The sequence below is a fragment of the Gasterosteus aculeatus genome, chromosome Y (assembly GCF_964276395.1).
Source record: "Gasterosteus aculeatus chromosome Y, fGasAcu3.hap1.1, whole genome shotgun sequence".
Classification (NCBI taxonomy): domain Eukaryota; kingdom Metazoa; phylum Chordata; class Actinopteri; order Perciformes; family Gasterosteidae; genus Gasterosteus; species Gasterosteus aculeatus.
The window spans coordinates 3132840-3150833 of NC_135709.1; the positions used below are offsets into that span (position 1 = coordinate 3132840).

Here is a 17994-nt window from a genome sequence, read left to right on the forward strand (position 1 = left end):
GATCCGGTCACATCCTGTGGAGGCCGCCAGCGTCAGCACGCGATTGCAGTGAGAAGTACACTCGCAGTCCCGGAGACATTCGCACTTCTTTGCCGTGAGTCTCGCCCGCTCGGCCCGAGGGCTGCTGGGACGATGCACTTACATAACCGATCCCTCTCTCTGTAATCCAGACCGGGTAGCCACTCCCAACCCCCCCCCCCTCCTCTCCTCCAATCCCTCCGATGGGGGCAGTGGTGTTGGTCGTTGGGGGGGGACTCCCTTATGTTCAGATTACTATGGAGGAAGCAGCATGACCTCTTAATCTAATCTCACCCAGTTACATGTTTAAGCGTGGAGACAGAATCGCACGGCCTCATTCTCGAGTGTGTAAAACTCAAAATGAGGATATCTGTGCAAATTCTAAATGCCTTTCTCACAGATATGTGAAGGCGCCTTTGCTTTTCTTAATCTGTTTTTTCTTAACCAATCTTTTTGTCTCCAGATATGTTTCTTAGAATAGGCGTAAACTCATGCATTAGTTGTACATTTGAGAAGCAAAGAAAAAATACAAAATGCAAAAAGGAATTAACCATAAAAATCACCGCTGAGTGGAAACCCTTATTCTCTTGGGGCAATGCAGGTTTAAAGTGGTGCATATACCAGATGTCATGGGCTGATGGCCTCATGTTACTAACCCGTAGCATTATATTGTATTAGATTGTACCAGATTCCTCTTGCACTGTTGTTTTGTCGTACAAATCCCTTGTATGTCTGACATATTATGGTAATAAATGTTTCCTGATTCGGATTATTTATGTATTAATCCATAACCAGTTTAGTCAAAAATCACCCAAACAATAATAAACTAGGGAAGCGGGTGTGCAGTGGACGCGTGTGCATGCATTCACTTGTTTGAAATATTCGGACCCACGATGCGAGATTCGCGCAGCGCGCGCTCCCGCGACAAACTTCAACAACTGTGCGCGCTCCGGAGCGGCTGGTACTTAACGCCTGGCGGTCTCGTCCCTGTTACCGGAGCAGCGTGAATGTGTACACCGAACTCACGAGTGAGAGACCATTAGGAGGGATCCCGCGTCTTATCGCCCACCCCCTTTAATTACAGCGAACTTGAGGATATTCCGTCCGAGGTAAGCGGGTGGGCCGCGCCGAGCCGAGCCGAGCCGAACACCGGGGATTCGAGTGCGGTGTGTGTGTGTGTGTGTGTGTGTGAGTCGGTGGGAAAACAACAGCCCCGGTGTAGCAGGAATTAGCTTCCTTCATTAGCGCCGTGCTAATGGTGGCTGCTAGCTAGCCCCCGCTGCCGTGTCGGCAACTCAGCGGTTTTTTTTTTTTTGTCATGGTCACGTTTTGTAAAATGCACACGTTTCCGGGCCAGCCTGCCGAGCCCAACTTCCCCCTGAGCTGTACGCGGGAAGAAAAAAAAACAACAACAACAAAAAAAAAAACGCCAAGGTGTCGGTTCCACCGTCGCTAAGCTAACAAGTCACCGAGTCGGCTAACGGCAGCTAGCGTGCTACGGGCCGGCCGCTTTACGGCAAGACGAGGCCTCGCGCTGCACGTAACAGTTGACGCTAGCTAAGCTGCCTCGGCGCAGCGGGCCACTGGGCTTTACGGGCCGGCTGGTTCGGGTCAACGGAACGCCAACATGGCAGCCGTTTGTCCGTAGCTGCCCAAACCCGGCTCTGTAATTGCTGTCGGGGAAGTGGTGACGAATGTTTACCCGAAGTAACGACTGAGATCCAACAAGACCGTGTGTGTGTGAGGGAGAGTGTTATTGTGCTGATAGTTTTTTTTGCACATTCGTCTCTGTGCCCTTTCGAGTGCAACAGCTGAGCGCGTCGCATCCATTTTTGCCGACACGGACACTTGTAGACGTGTGCTTGTAGCTCTCCCGTCGGCACCAGAACCAACGGTCCTTCCTGTGCGTTCGTTTGTGTGTAAGGCGCCTGAATCAGGCAAAGGGAGCCCCCGTTGTTGATTCACGCTCACCTGCGTGGTTGGTGGTTCTGCTCAGGTTGAGGTGGGATGGATGGATGGATCCATGCTGGAAACCACGAGGCCACCCAGTTTGTAGAGAGTCGTGTTTTGATGCAGTACGTGATGTGTGCTGACGGAGATACTCTGCAAGCGCATCCACACCACAGTCTTCTTCATCAATGCGAGTTCACAGGAATCTTCATCCAAGTCTACTTGTGGGTACAAGTAAAAGTCACCTGATTAAACTTTGCATATTTCCACACGCATATAACCTGTAGTATTTTTGTCTACAGCTAAGCAGTTTGTCAGAGAAGTGAATGTGAACTCTGCTCCTCAGTCACTCTCCCTCAAACTGTAGATGAAGAACTTTGATGGCGTCCCTATATTTCACTGGTGCCATTGCAACTATCAATGGCACACAAATTGTGCATCTATTAATTAATAACTACTGCGTGAGACAATACTGCAGCTATTGGTTGGCAGTAGGGCCATTAACCATATATATAAATTAAAACCGCTAAGTGGTTTCTTTTCAACCAGCTTAATCGATTCCTAGTTGGTAATCAGCTCTTGAATGTATGCCAATAAATAATCCCCAGTGTGTGTGTGTGTGTGTGTGTGTGTGTTTGTGCGCGCTTCATCTCAAGGAGACGTCTGATGAGCAAACCGAAGACCATTTCGTCTTTTGCAGAGTGTGCGCTGCTGTGTACAGTTGCAGCAGAGAAGAACCTTTCTCGATGTAAACAGTGACTCTTGGGCCACATCCTTTTACCGAATTATCCATCGCAGGGCTGTAACTAACGGTTATAACCACGAATACACATCTATCTGACCCTGTAAAAGCTGCTGATGGTGGCGCCAATGGTCAGAACACCTGCCCCGTCGACCAGTTCTTAACTCTGTTCCTTGTTGTCTTTTGCGATATCCGATTTATTTTGCATGCAAGCTCTTGCGTGCCACTCTGCCGTGTGTGTGTGTGCACGCTCAGTTTCACATGGCTCCACCCGATGCGCTTCTTTGACCAGATGTGTGTGGAGTTTGGCAAAACAATAACATCTATATACAGTATATAGATGTATATTTGAAATAACCTGGTGGTCAAAGATGCTGCTTGTGCACATGAATACATGATGGTATCATGTTGTATTGATTTAAGCTGAAGACTACGTTTTTTTCCGCCGATATCGATCTACCACGCAGAAATCTGACCCTGCTGGATATCTCTTGGTGAAAGTCAACGTATACGGTGTTATTTTCATACGTCAAAGTTTGTACCGTTTTTCACTCGTCATCAGCAAGTGACTTTACTTGAGCAGTATTTTGATGATTTTTTTTCTAGGGGAGTTTGTCTGATTCAAGCTGTTGCAGCGCTCCAACTGTGTCCCGTGTAACTTTGTCTCCATGGAGAAGAAGAAATGGAAAAGCCTTCCAGAAAAGGCATGTCCTTGTCCTTGCACGAGTCTCAGACCGAGCGCATCGGCAGATCTTTTTTTTACTCTTACCGACACAGCGTCAACGGCACGTGTGTCGGGCCGCCGCCGCCGCCTCCTCACAAGAATGACAGCTGTTCTCGCCGGCCTACTTGTGTCAGTGTGTGTTTAAGAGCGAGAGTGACTCATTGGCTCTGTATCAATGAGGTAATTCCACATCGGTTACTAATGCCAAAGGGAGTCCCTGCTCGCTCATCGCTCTCCTTGTGTGTACGTGGAGGCCAAGACGAGGTGTGTGTGTGACATTGAGCTACGGGCCCGTCCCCCATATCCTCGCTCTGCGTGGCTTCTCCATGGTAACCTGCTAAGCCGCGCTGTTGTTTTTCCTGCGGCCAAAGTAGAACAAGGAACTCCAGTTTAAGTTGCCCTCTAATGTAGACGGCTGTGCGTTTTGTCTCCGTGCGTCATTCTGTGACTGTATTCCAGGACTCCGCGAAGAACGTGCCCTTTTTGCGGCGCTCTCGACAAGCGAATGGAGGGTAGAAGTTGTCGGTTGATTATCATTCGTCCAGTTCACAAAGTCTGCACTCGGCAAGCGGGCCGTTTCTTCTGAAGGGTCACCACCAACGGCCAAGGACTAAATTTGGGGCCGAACCGCTTGTGGCTGACTCAAAGGACTTGTTTTATAAGTCTGCTTAACGTGAGCGTGCTCTCTCCTCAACAAACGCCGAGACCTGAACCACAGTCGACTTCACTTAAGACCAAACAAACCTCAATACACAAATTGTGAGTAACAATGACCACTTCCTGACGCACCCCCTTCTGTGTGCGCGCCGTGTGTCTTCCTCTGTCCCATTACACTCTATGATCCAGGCGGGAGAACCTCTCATTAATGATGAATAGACCTCTAGCGGTCATATTAAACACGTCAATCAATTCGGGGACTGTGGCCCCGCGGAGTCTGCTTGTGGTCACTGTGTCTCGAGCTTTTAACCTCGCTTTTATGCGCTGATTTCAGACCCCGTGTGACGCCATTAATCTGCAGGTGAGCGGTCGCCACCCCCTCCCCAACGCTGCAGGGTGACCTGTGCGAGGACGCTATGGCTTGAGACTGGCATTGAATGTCAAATTCACCTGCTCTTTCTAAGCATTGTTACGGTGGCAAACGCAATCAACAAAATGCACTTCTTAACGGCAGAGATGATTTTTTTTCTTCTTCTGCCTCTGTGACGGGCATCAGATCAATACTTGAGCTGTGGGGTTAGGCCCTACGACGCCCCGCCCCACCCCCCTCCCTCCCTCCGCCCAGGCGTGCTTTTGCATCTTTAACTCGCTTGTCTTGTTGTCGCTCCCTTTTAGTTTCATCCCGGTTGCAATTTGCATGACAGAAGTGCGTTTAATATGTAAATAATCTTTTCCTCTCGCTTGTGAAGCCCTCGCTGTAGGTGATGAAGTGTGAGGCTCTCTGGAGAGGAACTGCTGCCTGGTCCAGATGGCTCATTGTTGTGTCCGCTGCACCGCCCCTTTTAATAACACACTTTGGGCATTGGCTAGTGTCACCGCTGTTGTGTATGTGTGTGTGTGTGTGTGTCACAGCGGGTTCTCTTTGTGCACAGATTTCTTTTCCCCCGCTGCTGGATATCTGACTGCATTCTGTTTTATATTGTGTGGTGATAATGTGAACAGATGCGGTGTGGCGACGGTGAGGAGGGCGGCAGCGCGCCTCTTCTCCTTAAGCTGATGTTTAAGGGTTCGTGCCGATTCTACCCAAACCAGCCATTTCTATCAGTACTGTTAGCCCGGCGATCCGCTTCCTTATCGATACTCGGCGCATCTTTTTGATTCTTTTTTTAATCTTTTTAAACAAATTGTTTTATTCTTTGAATGTAAACAAATTAAATTTGAGCAGCAACTGCAGGAATGTTTAAATAACGTGTTGTTGTAGACAGCAAATACGTAAAATAAACAATCTTTGCTTCCTGACAGCTACATTTATTACATAATAATAGATTTATTGGCCCGTACTCGTAAACCTTGCATTGTTCTGTTGGTTAAACGCTGTGATAAATTACTGGTAATAAACGTCGCGGCAACTTTTTTTGGCGACAATCAAAGAATATTAACAATCCATAAACCCAATGATCCCTCAATAGTCGGCCCATTGTCAACACACAACACGCCGCTCGGCGACTTTGAAAAGCGGCACACGAAACGGCGCCGTTTTCTTTTCCCGACTCCCCATAAATTCCTCTAACCATCTTTCCTTTGACCCCATGACGTTTTCCCACAGAGGTCGCCGTGACTTGTTTGAAAAAGTATTTTGTGGGCCGTAAAAGTGTGACCACCCCTGGAATAGATGTTAGGAGGTAAATCCTATTGGTGTTGCTCCACGTGATTCATTTAGCGTTCAAACGTACCAATATCTCATCTGGGGGAAGCAAGTTAAAAAAAAAATATGTCTAATTTTGGCCTCAGGAAAAGGGTGTGATGCTAGCGTATATGCGCCAAGCTAGCTATCATTTTGTGTGTGTGAGAGAGAGTCAGTCAGTCAGTGGGTGGGCAAAAGAATAGCGGAAAGGTGGGTTGAGCATTTTTGCACAGAATTATTCTACAAGTTAAATAGATCAGTGTTTTTCAATTGCAAATGTCGGAAACACACAGCTTTTTTTTAATGCATTAATTAATCAGTGTGATGTGATTTATAATGTAACCAAACCGGTTATTACATAGTGACGGCAATAGAAGGGCAGAATGAAGAGAAAGTGAGGTGTGGGGCAGCTGGCGCTGCAGCCTCCAGCCACACGAGGCCTGAAATACGACACTTGCTGTGTGTGTGTGTGTCTGTCTCTCTGTGGTGAGAAGGCAAGAAAACTGCTGGTTCGGGGCCGAGCGTGAACGCAGAAAAGTGTGGGGCAGAAATAAGAAGACATGCAAGATGAAATGTGACGTCTCGCGTCGCGGTCCGTGTGCAGGAAACCGGGTGTGGGGACGTCGGGTTGTGCGTCTCTGGTCCGAGCTCCCCGGGCTGTGATTGGGCTGCAGGCTGCGTCCAAGCAGCAGCGACGCCCAGCGCACTCCAGAGGACAGAAACACACGGCATAAATGAAAGGGGGGGGGGGGGGGGGTTACTTTGTGTTTGGGACTTTCCCTCCATTTTTTCCTTTTTTCCTCTCCCGCGTGCTGCAGCTCTTCTTCCACAAGGAAAGCAAGAGAGCGCGGCTTTGTTTTCCGAAGCAGCAGATTGTTCCTCCAGCAACCCTTTTCACACCATTCAAGACTTGTGTTTGTGTTTTCCCAAGAAACTATCCCTCCTTTTTCTGTGGGAATTGTGCTCGTGTGCCTCAAACCATCAGGTTTGGAGAATGATTTTGGAGGAGGACGTACCTTTTCTTCTCAAGGCGGCATTGTTGCGGCGACAAAAACGGACTCTGGGGATCTCTCAGCGGTGAACGCGAACGCCTAGTTACCTACGATCAGACGACCTGCAGTGACTCAGCGAAAAAGCATCCGGACGTGGTCCCGAGCTCCCCGCGGCTGATCGGGAGGGGCAGGTTGAATACTCGCACACGGGGCAGATCAGGGATCAGCTGCTGGTGTTCATTCTTCTTCTGGCCCTGTGGTGTCCCCCTCTTTGTCCTTATTCCTTTTTGGGCTGTTTCTTTTTAAGTGCATGTCTTTTTAAAAGACATTTGCAGATGAGCGATGGCAACAGGGGGGAAAAAAAAAAAAGTACACGTTGTTCTGCATCGATGGGCCGGTCGCAGTTTTACGTCCCGTCACGTGTGTGTGTGTGTGGCCAGAAAACAACTGATGTTGCAGAAGCTATTTTTTACACCTGGGGGGGGAAGCGTGACGCGGTCGGCGTTCCTTGTCTTGCCTATATTGAGTCACGGTTACGTCATCGTACAACAATGAGTAACTCGCAACAAACCCTTTTTATAGCGCGCAGGACGTTTGTTTTAGTCTTAAGCATCAGTTGATGAGAGGCGGATAGAGCGGCCGTCCCTGCAGTGAATGGTTTGCAGCGGCGTTTGATGGAGCGATGATGCGCCCCGTCTCCCGTCCCCCCCCCCTCTCCTGATGAGCAACACGCGTGCTCATTAAGTGTGCAATGTTTACATGGGCTCCACGCTACTTGTATTACTAGCCCGGCTACGTCTCCCATTTCCCTCCCCCGGAGGCGTGCAGGTACACACTGTTTAGAAAATACGCTTTGTGTAGGAAACTATCCGTCTGTGTGCGGTGTACACATCGTTGGCATGATCTAGTTTTCATGCCTCTTCACGTGTTCGTTTGGTTCGTGGTGACCGGCTTCCCTGCAGCAGGTTCACCATTCAGTGGCTGCAAAGTGGACACGCGTTTGTGGGGGGAAAAGCGTAATCGACCAACCGCGTCGGGAGTTTGGCCGCTCCTGGAAAGTGATGCATCAGCACAATGTGATCCCAACGTAACGACCAGGAGCCGCTAAGTGTAACCTGCCGATGTAGCTTCGTCTGCTATTTGTGAATTATGGATGAACAATGCCGGGCAACCAGCGTGGCGCCAACGGCCTTTTAGAAGTCGCGTCTGATGTACTTTGCGTTAGCGGCGCATTAAGTGGTCGAACATTGCTTTTGAACCAGCGGCGCTCGGCGTAACGCAGGCGCGTGCCCTTATGAGTTTACTGTACTTTTATTTGTTGTGGTTTTCAGTATTTTGTCACTTGGTCATGTTTGTTTACCCTCAATTCTCTCTGCTCTCTGTTTCCAGAGGTCCCCCACGTTTCAAGAGAAGACGAAAGCCTTATTTAGAAATCTTATGGACGAAGGTTGGTATCCATTTGTTTTTTTTTCTCCCTTTTCTTCCCCCTCAGTCTCCCCCATCCGTCCCTCTGTTGGTGTAACAGCTGCGGTTTAAGAACAACACTTCCAGCAGCTCATTTTTTGTGTTGACAAACTCCCCAGTTTGCTGCGAGCGGCGTTCCGCGGGGGGGACGTCTCTCCGCTGCTTTCTTTTTGGTCCCGTTTGCGTTGCTGCTCCAAAACAAAGAGGACTGTTTGTGTGCGTGTGTGTGTGTGTGTGTGTGTCTCCTCTCCGTCATCGTCCCTCGCCTCCCTGACACGGAGCGGCATCACGCCCGCTGGTCTGGGTACCCGGAGGGACGCTCCTTTCCCACGAGCCGCTGGTTCTGCCTAAATGGCCACTTTGGGGCGGAATGTAAATAAAGCCGCCCCGAAGAAGGTTGCTGAGCCATGCGGGTCCCTTATTCCGGCCCTTTTTATCTTGGCTGTGTCTCTTCTTACCCCCCCCCGCTCTCCCAATGTGCAACTGAACAAGCGATACTCTGTTACCCCCCCCCCCCCCCCACTGGCTCGCTGCTACGCGTTGTTTTGATATGCTGCCCACTCGCTTCTGCAGCCAACGTTAACCAGCAGACGTTTGTGTCAACACTCTGCCTTAAAGTGAGTGAACCTTGTCTTTTATCATGTTCTCACCGTATTTCTACAATCCCCTTGTATTTGTACTGTGTGTGTGTGTGTGTGTGTGTGTTGCTCAGCCAATCAGAGGCAGCGTGTCATTCGCTCCTTCAAGCCCTCCTGTGCTCCGGCGACACGTGATCTCTTTTAGAATTACAACCTCAGGTCCATATTTCGACATCGCATGGCTGCGTTGAAGCTCTACAGAATTCTCTCCAGATCTGGTGCGGCAGCTCGGGAGTTCCTCCACTGTAGGACCGCCCCCCCCCCCCCCCCCCCCTCTCCGGGCCTCCGCTGCTGCAGTGTTGTTCTATTTCAGTGAAGTATGTTCAGCCGTACAGTTGTTCTGCTGACTGAGCTGCAGTCCGTGTTCTTCCTGTTCACTCGAACCCGTTCGCCTCTTCACGGCTGCTCTCACCCGCTTTAAGTTGCTGAACTTGCTGTGAAATGTTCCAACAAAACCACAGTGCGAGTTTCCTGATTTGTGTAACCAAAGAAAACCTTCTTACCCAGTGTTTTTATAAATGTCTTTAATTTGGAAACGTATGTCTAAAACTGCAAATTACCGCTCGCAGCATTTTCTTAAACGCTGTTGGAAGTCCGGGAGCCAAATCTGGTCCCGCCGCTCTTGCTGTTGGCACGCTGGCCCGGTTAAGGCGGCCTGTTCGTGGCCACCGAGGCGTCCCCCGCCTCACCTCGGCAGACGTGTCTGCAAGCCAAGGTCCGGGTGCCGCTAGCGTGCTCGCTGACGTGCGGGTCCAGTTGGTGCCTCGGTTTTGGGAGGGGCCTCACGCCCCCCCCCCCCCCCCCCCCCCCCTCCTTGACGGTTGTGACCGCCGCCTTCTAGCGGCACCGCCCACTAACCAGCTGGACCCGTGCAAGTAGTGATCGCGAGGACAAAAGCGCCGCGGGCGCCTTTTTCGGATTGACGAGCTTTGAGCCGCCACTATAAAGCTTTGGCGGCACTTTAGCCCGATTCTCTTCTTTTGTCTCTACCGCCCACTTATGCTGTCGTCTCCCTCATTTCCTCCCCCTCCCCTCCCCCCGTTCCTTGTCTCCCCCGTGCTGCACCCGTCTGCGGGTAGAGCTATGAAAAAGGATGAACTCTGCCAGGTAGCAGAGTGGGTGGGGGGGACACAGACATGCACAGTCATCCCACCCAAAGACCCAACAGGTGAAACGTCCCCAGTCCCTCCCTCCCTTTTTTCTTTTCCACACCCACACATCAGAGTCCCTCCTCCCTTTTTCTCTCCCCACCTTCTGATCCCCATATTTGTGTATGACTTGTTAACTTATCCTCCAGTAGCTCTCCTTGGGCCCTGTTTCCTTAACACTCACCTAATCTCCCGCCCGTCACGTGTTCTTATTCTCTGTGCTCCACAGGCCACCCCGCACTTAAACACTAACCCGTTACCAAGGCAACTGCTCAGCACGATAGGAAACTGCAGCTACGCCCCCCCCACACACACACACACACACACACACACACCACATCGGAGTTCACTTTACTGTCTGGTGGTTCTTTTTTACATTTACCGACCGAGACAGTCTGTGCAGCTCCGACTCGTTGCCGTGGCGATAATGGACAAGTTGCACACACACACACACACAAGGCTCCGTCTGTGTTTTTGTGCTCGTTCCTCGTATAGTGTCACGGAAAGACCGTTCGCCCCGTCCCCCTAAAGGGTGCAGATGCTTCAAATGAACTCCACACGTGTGCAGTTAACAGCGTCGCGTTGGTTCGAGGCACTGTGGTTACAGATGTGACGTAGCCTCCAGCAGGAAAGTGTGGTCCACAGAAGTGGTTAACCTCACCGGTCGCTTCTGTAAAGCAAGTTATTTGTGTTATAAGATTTATTCTGCATTTCTGCACGCACTGAATCTATGAAGGGAAAATGCCCCATTTAATCAAAGCTTTTCAAAGTTTATTGTTGATGGCTGAACATGCAGTATGTGGCGCACACACACACACATGACACACACACATGACTCTATTCATGACTCTATAGCTTCTATTGCTACTAAGCATGGTGAGTGTCAGACCAGATTCATAAAGAATAAAACGTCTGATCACGTAAACTGATCAACTAGTATTGCAAGGAATTTACTTCCTGTAGCCCGGATGCGTTTGTGTAACTCAACAAAGATAAAGAATGGTGTACCCAAAAAAATTCAATTGAACAGGAAATGAAACCCTAATTAAAATGTCATCTTATGAAGGCCCTCTGCTGCCCATCGGCTTTGATGCAGAGGCGTCCTGGTTGTACAGGTCGTAGAGGACATGTGTGTGGCCTACTCGTCTCAAATGACGTGTGCATCTGATCACGTGCTAAGCAACCCTCCTTTTTTTTTTTTTTTTTTTTTTTACAGAAATGAGTCGCCAGACTGCCACCGCGCTGCCCACCGGAACCTCCAAGTGCCCCCCCTCCCAGCGCGTGCCCACCCTGTCAGGCACCACGGCCTCCAACAGCGACCTGGCGAGCCTGTTCGAGTGCCCGGTCTGCTTCGACTATGTCCTCCCCCCCATCCTGCAGTGCCAGTCCGGACATCTGGTACGCCGCGTCCAGCCCGGGAGCTGCTTGTTGTGTGCATTAGGTCTTACACCTCAAACCGTGTGTCTCCATTTTATTTATTTATCTTGTTCCTACAAACTGTTTTATTTGCGGCGACATTTTAAGAGAACGAATTTGTTGAGAGATTCATTTCAGGTTTGGCGTTGAGCAGAACACCCTGTGCACGGAAAGCCCGCTAACTCGTTGTCCGTGTCCCGTCCCAGGTATGCTCCAACTGCCGGCCCAAGCTCACCTGCTGCCCCACCTGCCGGGGCCCCCTGGGCTCCATCAGGAACCTCGCCATGGAAAAGGTGGCCAACTCTGTCCTCTTCCCCTGCAAGTACGCCTCGTCGGGCTGCGAGGTCACCCTGCCCCACACCGACAAGACGGAGCACGAGGAGCTGTGCGAGTTCCGGCCGTACTCCTGCCCGTGCCCCGGCGCCTCCTGCAAGTGGCAGGGCTCCCTGGACGCCGTCATGCCTCACCTGATGCACCAGCACAAGTCCATCACCACGCTGCAGGTCAGACGCGGACACGCGTTTTTCTATTTGTTTCAAGAGCCGCCGTCCGACACGACGAACTAACCCGCCGTGACGTGTGCTTGTCTCCAACCAGGGCGAGGACATAGTCTTTCTGGCCACGGACATCAACCTGCCGGGCGCCGTGGACTGGGTGATGATGCAGTCCTGCTTCGGCTTCCACTTCATGCTGGTGCTGGAGAAGCAGGAGAAGTACGACGGCCACCAGCAGTTCTTTGCCATCGTGCAGCTCATCGGGACGCGCAAGCAGGCCGAGAACTTTGCCTACCGGCTGGAGCTCAACGGGCACCGGCGGCGCCTGACCTGGGAGGCCACGCCGCGCTCCATCCACGAGGGCATCGCCACCGCCATCATGAACAGCGACTGCCTGGTGTTCGACACGTCCATCGCGCAGCTGTTCGCGGAGAACGGCAACCTGGGCATCAACGTCACCATCTCCATGTGCTGAGAGCTTTCAAGAGGAGAAGGATCCAAAAGTTACAGATTGTCGGGGGGGGCATATATATATATTTTTTTTTAAAAATGGGTCAAATCGGTCGTGACCTCGCAGTGCCCCACCAACCCCCTTCCCCCACCCCTCCTCCCCCTTCCTCTTCTCTGCTTCACCCCTCGAGACGCGGAACTGGGCTGTGGTTGGGCAGCCGTGGACGCCCCTTTGGGTGCGATGGAGGGACGAATATTCACATGGACGATGCCTACAGACACACACGAACACGCACACGCACAGATGAACGTATCACATGTGAGACTCTGGTTCATGCAAACTGAAAGGCAGTTCAGTCAAACTGCTGCAGGTGATTTTCCTCATCACTTCCCTCAGTCCTCCGGAGACATTTCAGGCCCTGCTGATGTGCTCTGACGGCACCACACGACCAAGACGGACTCCTGGTCAGTGCTCTTCAGCTACTCCCCCGACCGCCCCCCCCCCTACACACCCCCTCCCTCCCCCAGCCCTGATTCCTTAAGGTTCGTAGTCTGCCTCCGACGTCCTGCCCCTCGATCGACCGGTTGACAACGTGGCCGCCGGCGTGGCCTCAGAACCCGAGGGGTTTTGCCTGTGGCTGCTGGTGGCCTAAGGGGGCCGCTTCCGCCCGACACGGGGCGCCCGGAGCCCGGTCCGGGATGGCGGTGCGTCTCCAGGGCTGCGGACGGCGTCCCTCCGGTCCCGAAGGCTGAAGATTGAGCATCAAATGCTCTTTAAGTAGTTGCCCGTCGTCGTCGATAGTTCTTAGAACGGACGCTGCTCTCATCCTGTACGGACGCGGTTGCCCTGTTTGTTTGTTTTGTTTGTTTGTCTCGCACACAAAACCCACACCTTTCATTACAGACTGTGTGCCGGTGTAAGTAATAGTGGATCAATTGAGTCGGTGCGCTCTATAGGAGACTTTTTTTTTTTTTTCTCCCCCCACTGCATTTCAATTGAGTGCGTTTTTCTTCTGAGGAATAATTTTTTTTTTATGTCCCGTTTCTTTTTAATTCTTTTAGTTGTCTTTTTCTATGAGGTCCGTGTGTGAAGTGCACGTGTGGCAAACAGCCGCTCGTCTTTTTATTTGTCCTTCGACCACTGATCAACTGACCGCGCAACCAGGAATGAGGGACAGTTTCTACCGTTACAATGTGGCTGTTGTTGTTGTTATTAAATGGAGATTATCATAATTATCTTATTTTGTAATGACTTTTAAAATGAAAAGGCAGTTGTAAAACTTGTGGCTAAAACTTCAGTGTTTTGTAGTTGAAAAGCAAGTTGTGTCGTTCTTCTGGAGGTTTGTGTTTCCCCCCCCCGAGTTGGATTGGTTTACCTCATCTGTTTGTCTCTGTCCTCTTGTTTGTGTGTCCCTTTTATTGTCTACGAGGAGGGAGGGAGGGAGGGAGGGAGGGAGATCAAGGCATTCATCTCTCCTTTTGCTCTCCGTGTGGAGTCTCCGTATGTTGCTGCTCCTCCTCAACTCCTTTTACTTTGTTTGTTTTAATTTGTCATTAAATAAATCTATCTTTTTCATACCTGCTTCTTCTTCTTCTGTTTCCTTTTGCCGTCGGACCTCAGATCCCGGCGCGACATTTCTTTCTCACAGAACATTTTATATTCTCAAAGTGTGTGTTTATGTACGTACACCCCTTGGTTGGGCACAGCGACAGAACAGAAGCCACATCCTTTTTCTTTTTTCTCAATGCTCTTGTGTTTACAGGTCGGGTTGTCTTGAGTTGAGCTCATGCCGTCATAGTTAAAAAAAAAAATGCAACATGGTGTTGTGACTGAAATATTTTTATATTTTCTGTAGAAAATGATTTGCGACCTAGAATTCCCTGCTTCTGGTCCCAGTGGGAAGGAACCTAAAGCGGTAGATTTCCCGCTGTGCGGCTCTCCGGTGTGAATCCTTTTTATTCCCTCAACAAAAGCCGACCGCTGGTTCCTTCTTGCGATTGTTTCCAGAGATGCGGTGGCTCCTTGCAGGCTGCGCATTGGTCTCCTACGACCGTTATCTGAGCTGATGGGAGGTCAGGAAAGGGAGACGGTATTTTCTGAAGGGCTTTTAAAAGATGACTATATAGAAATGGCTACAATCCTTAAACTGAGAAGACATGGACCTTACATGACGAAGGTTGGAGAACATTAAAAATACACCTCCAGTGTTTTTATGCTTCAAGATCAAATCTTCAACCTTCTGATTCCATCTACTATCCCAGTTAGGGATATAATGTAAAAAAACGCCAATAATCTGTAAAATCTGGACTTTTGAGTGGAATTGCTGATATTTGGAACGTCGGCGAGATTAACAGGATGTTCTGTTTTGATTTGAATAAACAGGATAAATTCATAGTTATCAATGGTTTACGTAGTTGCACCACTTGGAGTTGGTTGCATTAATTACAGGGTTTTGTATTTCACTGTAAAATATTGGTTCACATATACGAAATATCCGAATACCAAGAACTGGACAGAATCATCTGCAAAACGAATTGGTTGGTTCAAACCTTTTCTCCGGTCCCCTTTCTGGCCCTCATGTGGTCTCGGGTGGGGGGGGGGTGGGTTTCGCGGTCTTGCAGGGGGGGCTCTGCCATGGGACTTCGGTATGTGGCCGGTATTCTAAGCGAACCCTCAGGGGCCTCCGGGTTCTGGACACTTAATGTCCTTGATTCACTGCTGGGGGGGGAAACGCAGTATTGCGACTGCGTAACTAGATCGTGTGGACGTGGTAAAAGAGACAAAAAACATTTGAATACTCCGCTGTGCCTAATGTTCATGTTGTGACCCGGGAGGAGGAGTGTGAAAGCCCATGATGCGCAGGGGAGGACATGACCTGCATGTTATGGGCTTTGACCCCCAACGCGTCCGGTGCCCGTCAAGTATTCAAGGTGTTCTGTGTGCGAGCGGATTGGGGAGCAGATTCACACAGTGGATTCACTGGTTCAATGTTCCTACGCACAGTGTTTGAGGTGTCGTCCTTTTACCAAGAACTCCGTTTACATCCGGAACCAGAGTTTTCAACTAAAAGATGTTTTCAGAAATATCATTTTAGTGAAATATAACTCACCTTGGCCGCTTGGACCAGAGGCCAAAACGGCAAAAATGTCAGAAAAGGGGAAAAAAAAGAAAATTTAATAGAAATGGTTGTCTAACAATATTTACACATTAACTCAAGATGCCCGGAACAAAGATTATTATTATTATTCAATGTCTTTATTGATCGTATCTCTTGGTGTCGGCGTGTTTCTGACTGGACTGGCATCTGATGTTTGTTTCAGAACTACACCCGACCTCCTTCGGGCGGATGGGGCACCGAACGTAAAGTGCGGGCGGCTGCAGGCTCCAGCTGGGACTTGGCCCGGGAGGTCCGGAGCGGGACCTGTGTGGCCCCTGGCTCGCCGCCTCTTTTGCTCAAGGCCTCCCTCCTCAAATCCGCCGTTTCTCACTCGGGTGCTTCTTTTCGGTGGGCCGACCCCTCGTGGACCAGCCGCTCGCTCGCCCGCTTTCGACTTCCAACGCGGCGACCTCGCTGCTCTGCTCTCTTGGAGATCAGATCAAGAGGCGGAGGCTTTGAAAGTTGCTCCTTCGGCCCCTCGTTCTGCCTCCCCTGTGCGTTGGCTACGTGATCGTTCCTCTCGGCTTTTTTTTTGTTTTCTTCTCCTGAAGTTGGTTTGACTCGTTCTGGAGTTTCTCAACCTCCTGCTGAAGGACGCGGATTTGATCCATGAGGCGTTTCTCCTGCCTGCTCATGCTCATTCTTCCTTTGCTGGCAGCTGCCCAATCGGGTATCGTTTTTCTTTCGTTACCTGGTTCAGTCGTTCCTCCCGTTGAAGGAAAAAGGTACGTTCGTCCTTCGCGGCTCTGCGCAGATCTTTTATCTGCAGCTGCTTTCTTAGGTCAGTGAGCTCTTTCTTGGTGGCCTTCTCGTAAGTAAGATGCTCCGCTTCCTTTAACCTGTAAACATTATTTTCCTCGGTGAGAATAAGATTTTCCACGTGAATTCTTCTCCTTTCCCTCAGTTTAAATGAGAGATCTTCAACCATTTGTTCTCAGCTGGTTTTCACTCGCGTCAGACGAGTCATCCGGTTCCACGTCACAGAACTCCATCTTTAGTACGAGAAGTCAGCGCTCGGTTGCTCCGGTCTGATCCGTGTTGCAAATGGAAACCCGGTGGTTTGTGTTTCTGTGCTCCAGAACCTGAACGCGCTCCGTTGTATCCTCACGTTCTGTGTTCTGCATCTCAACTCACAGGAAAAGGCCTCTTATTGGGCCTCGCCCACCAAACCCAAGAAGGGTCTCTTTTCACAATCATTATATGAATCAAAATGACACGTTTAAATGTAATTATTCCTATATTATATTAAGGAAAATTAATAATAATAATCCTAACTTTCGTTTTTTTTTACCTTTTTGGTCCTGAGTAGCACCTGTAAAAATTCCCTACCCCATCATTCATCACGATTTTAATGAAACAACCTGCGTTGCCGTCTTTCGATTCTCATTTGGTTGGAAAGGAAACTATAAAACACTTCATCGTCCTCCACGGCAGCTCATGTAAACACACTTAAGAATGAAACGTAAGCCAAACTTTACGTAGAGTACATCAGTCCCTCGCGTCGCCCGGAGAGACTTTATGTGAATACAGCTCCTCACTGCTGCCCCCAAGTGGCCAAACCCAAGTTGCTGCAAGCTCGGACGCTACTCGTCCACATGAATGAGACACACATACTGTGGGCCGCTGCATGCGTTACACTTTCTTTCATTTGTTTTCATCATTTGAAAGTAATTGAAAAACGCAGCAGATCCCACAAGGACTCGCGTTGTCTGTGGAAGTGTCTGCGTGGTGTCGCAGACTCCACATATGTGGCGGGTGCGAAACCTGAACGGAGGCCTTTGATGGCGTTGCGTGTCTGTAGAAATGCTGCACACCTGCATTAATCATTTCATGGCTGTCTGAATGAGAGAGACAGAGAGAGAGAGACATTGCACGCTGGTGTTTCAGATTACGTCGCTACGGGGTGGAGAAGGAAAAAAGAAAATCACATCCGTGGGACAGAGTTGGAATTGCTTTTTTTTTTTTTTCTGCTTCAGATTGGAATCAGCTGGGATACAGATTTCTCTTTTTTACATTTTAAAAGTCATTTTGAAGAACAAAGGTGCATCTTTAGAAACTAATTAACGCTACAGTGTTTTACACCACTCGTCTTTTATATGACAAAAATAAAAAAGTTAAACCTATGCATGAATCAGCACTTCAGTAGGAAACCCAATTGCTGTTGCGTAAGCGTGCTGGGCACCAGCGTGTTATCTGCAGGGTGTGCAGTATGTACACTACGTCACGTGTCATTTAGCTGACGCTTTTATGCAAAGCGACGTACAAAAAGTGCATTCAACCATAGGGACACAAACTCAGGAGAGCAAGAAACAAGAAAGTGCAATTTCCTCAAATAAGCCAATTTACAAGCTCCACAAACGTAGCAGAGGCCCCGGGATTCTCCCGGTGTACTTTACAGTTGGTTGCATTGTCCGTGCCTCCCCCGCTGTGTGTGTGTGTGTGTATGCAAACTGGTGTGG

At 49.8% G+C, this 17994-nt stretch overlaps 1 protein-coding gene across 2 annotated transcripts; it reads left to right on the forward strand.

The window, feature by feature from the left end:
* Positions 1–911: 911 nt before the first annotated feature.
* On the forward strand, positions 912–13955 carry LOC144382955 (E3 ubiquitin-protein ligase Siah1). 2 transcript variants are annotated; one of them, XM_078097289.1, is made up of 5 exons: positions 912–1127; positions 8157–8214; positions 11234–11415; positions 11640–11936; positions 12031–13955. In XM_078097289.1, the coding sequence occupies exons 2-5, from the start codon at positions 8205–8207 to the stop codon at positions 12400–12402; spliced, it is 861 nt and encodes a 286-aa protein (XP_077953415.1). In that variant the 5' UTR covers positions 912–1127; positions 8157–8204; the 3' UTR covers positions 12403–13955. The 2 variants fall into 2 exon arrangements, with proteins under 2 accessions (XP_077953415.1, XP_077953416.1); XM_078097290.1 differs by lacking the exon at positions 912–1127 and adding an exon at positions 6308–6958.
* The last annotated feature ends 4039 nt before the right edge of the window (positions 13956–17994 follow it).

What these genes read in the sequence shown, in the direction of transcription:
- LOC144382955 (XM_078097289.1), top strand. An exon ending in AGTGCCAGTCCGGACATCTG is followed by an intron (nt 11,416 to 11,639) that starts GTACGCCGCGTC and finishes GTCCCGTCCCAG; the next exon opens with GTATGCTCCAACTGCCGGCC. An exon ending in AGTCCATCACCACGCTGCAG is followed by an intron (nt 11,937 to 12,030) that starts GTCAGACGCGGA and finishes GTCTCCAACCAG; the next exon opens with GGCGAGGACATAGTCTTTCT.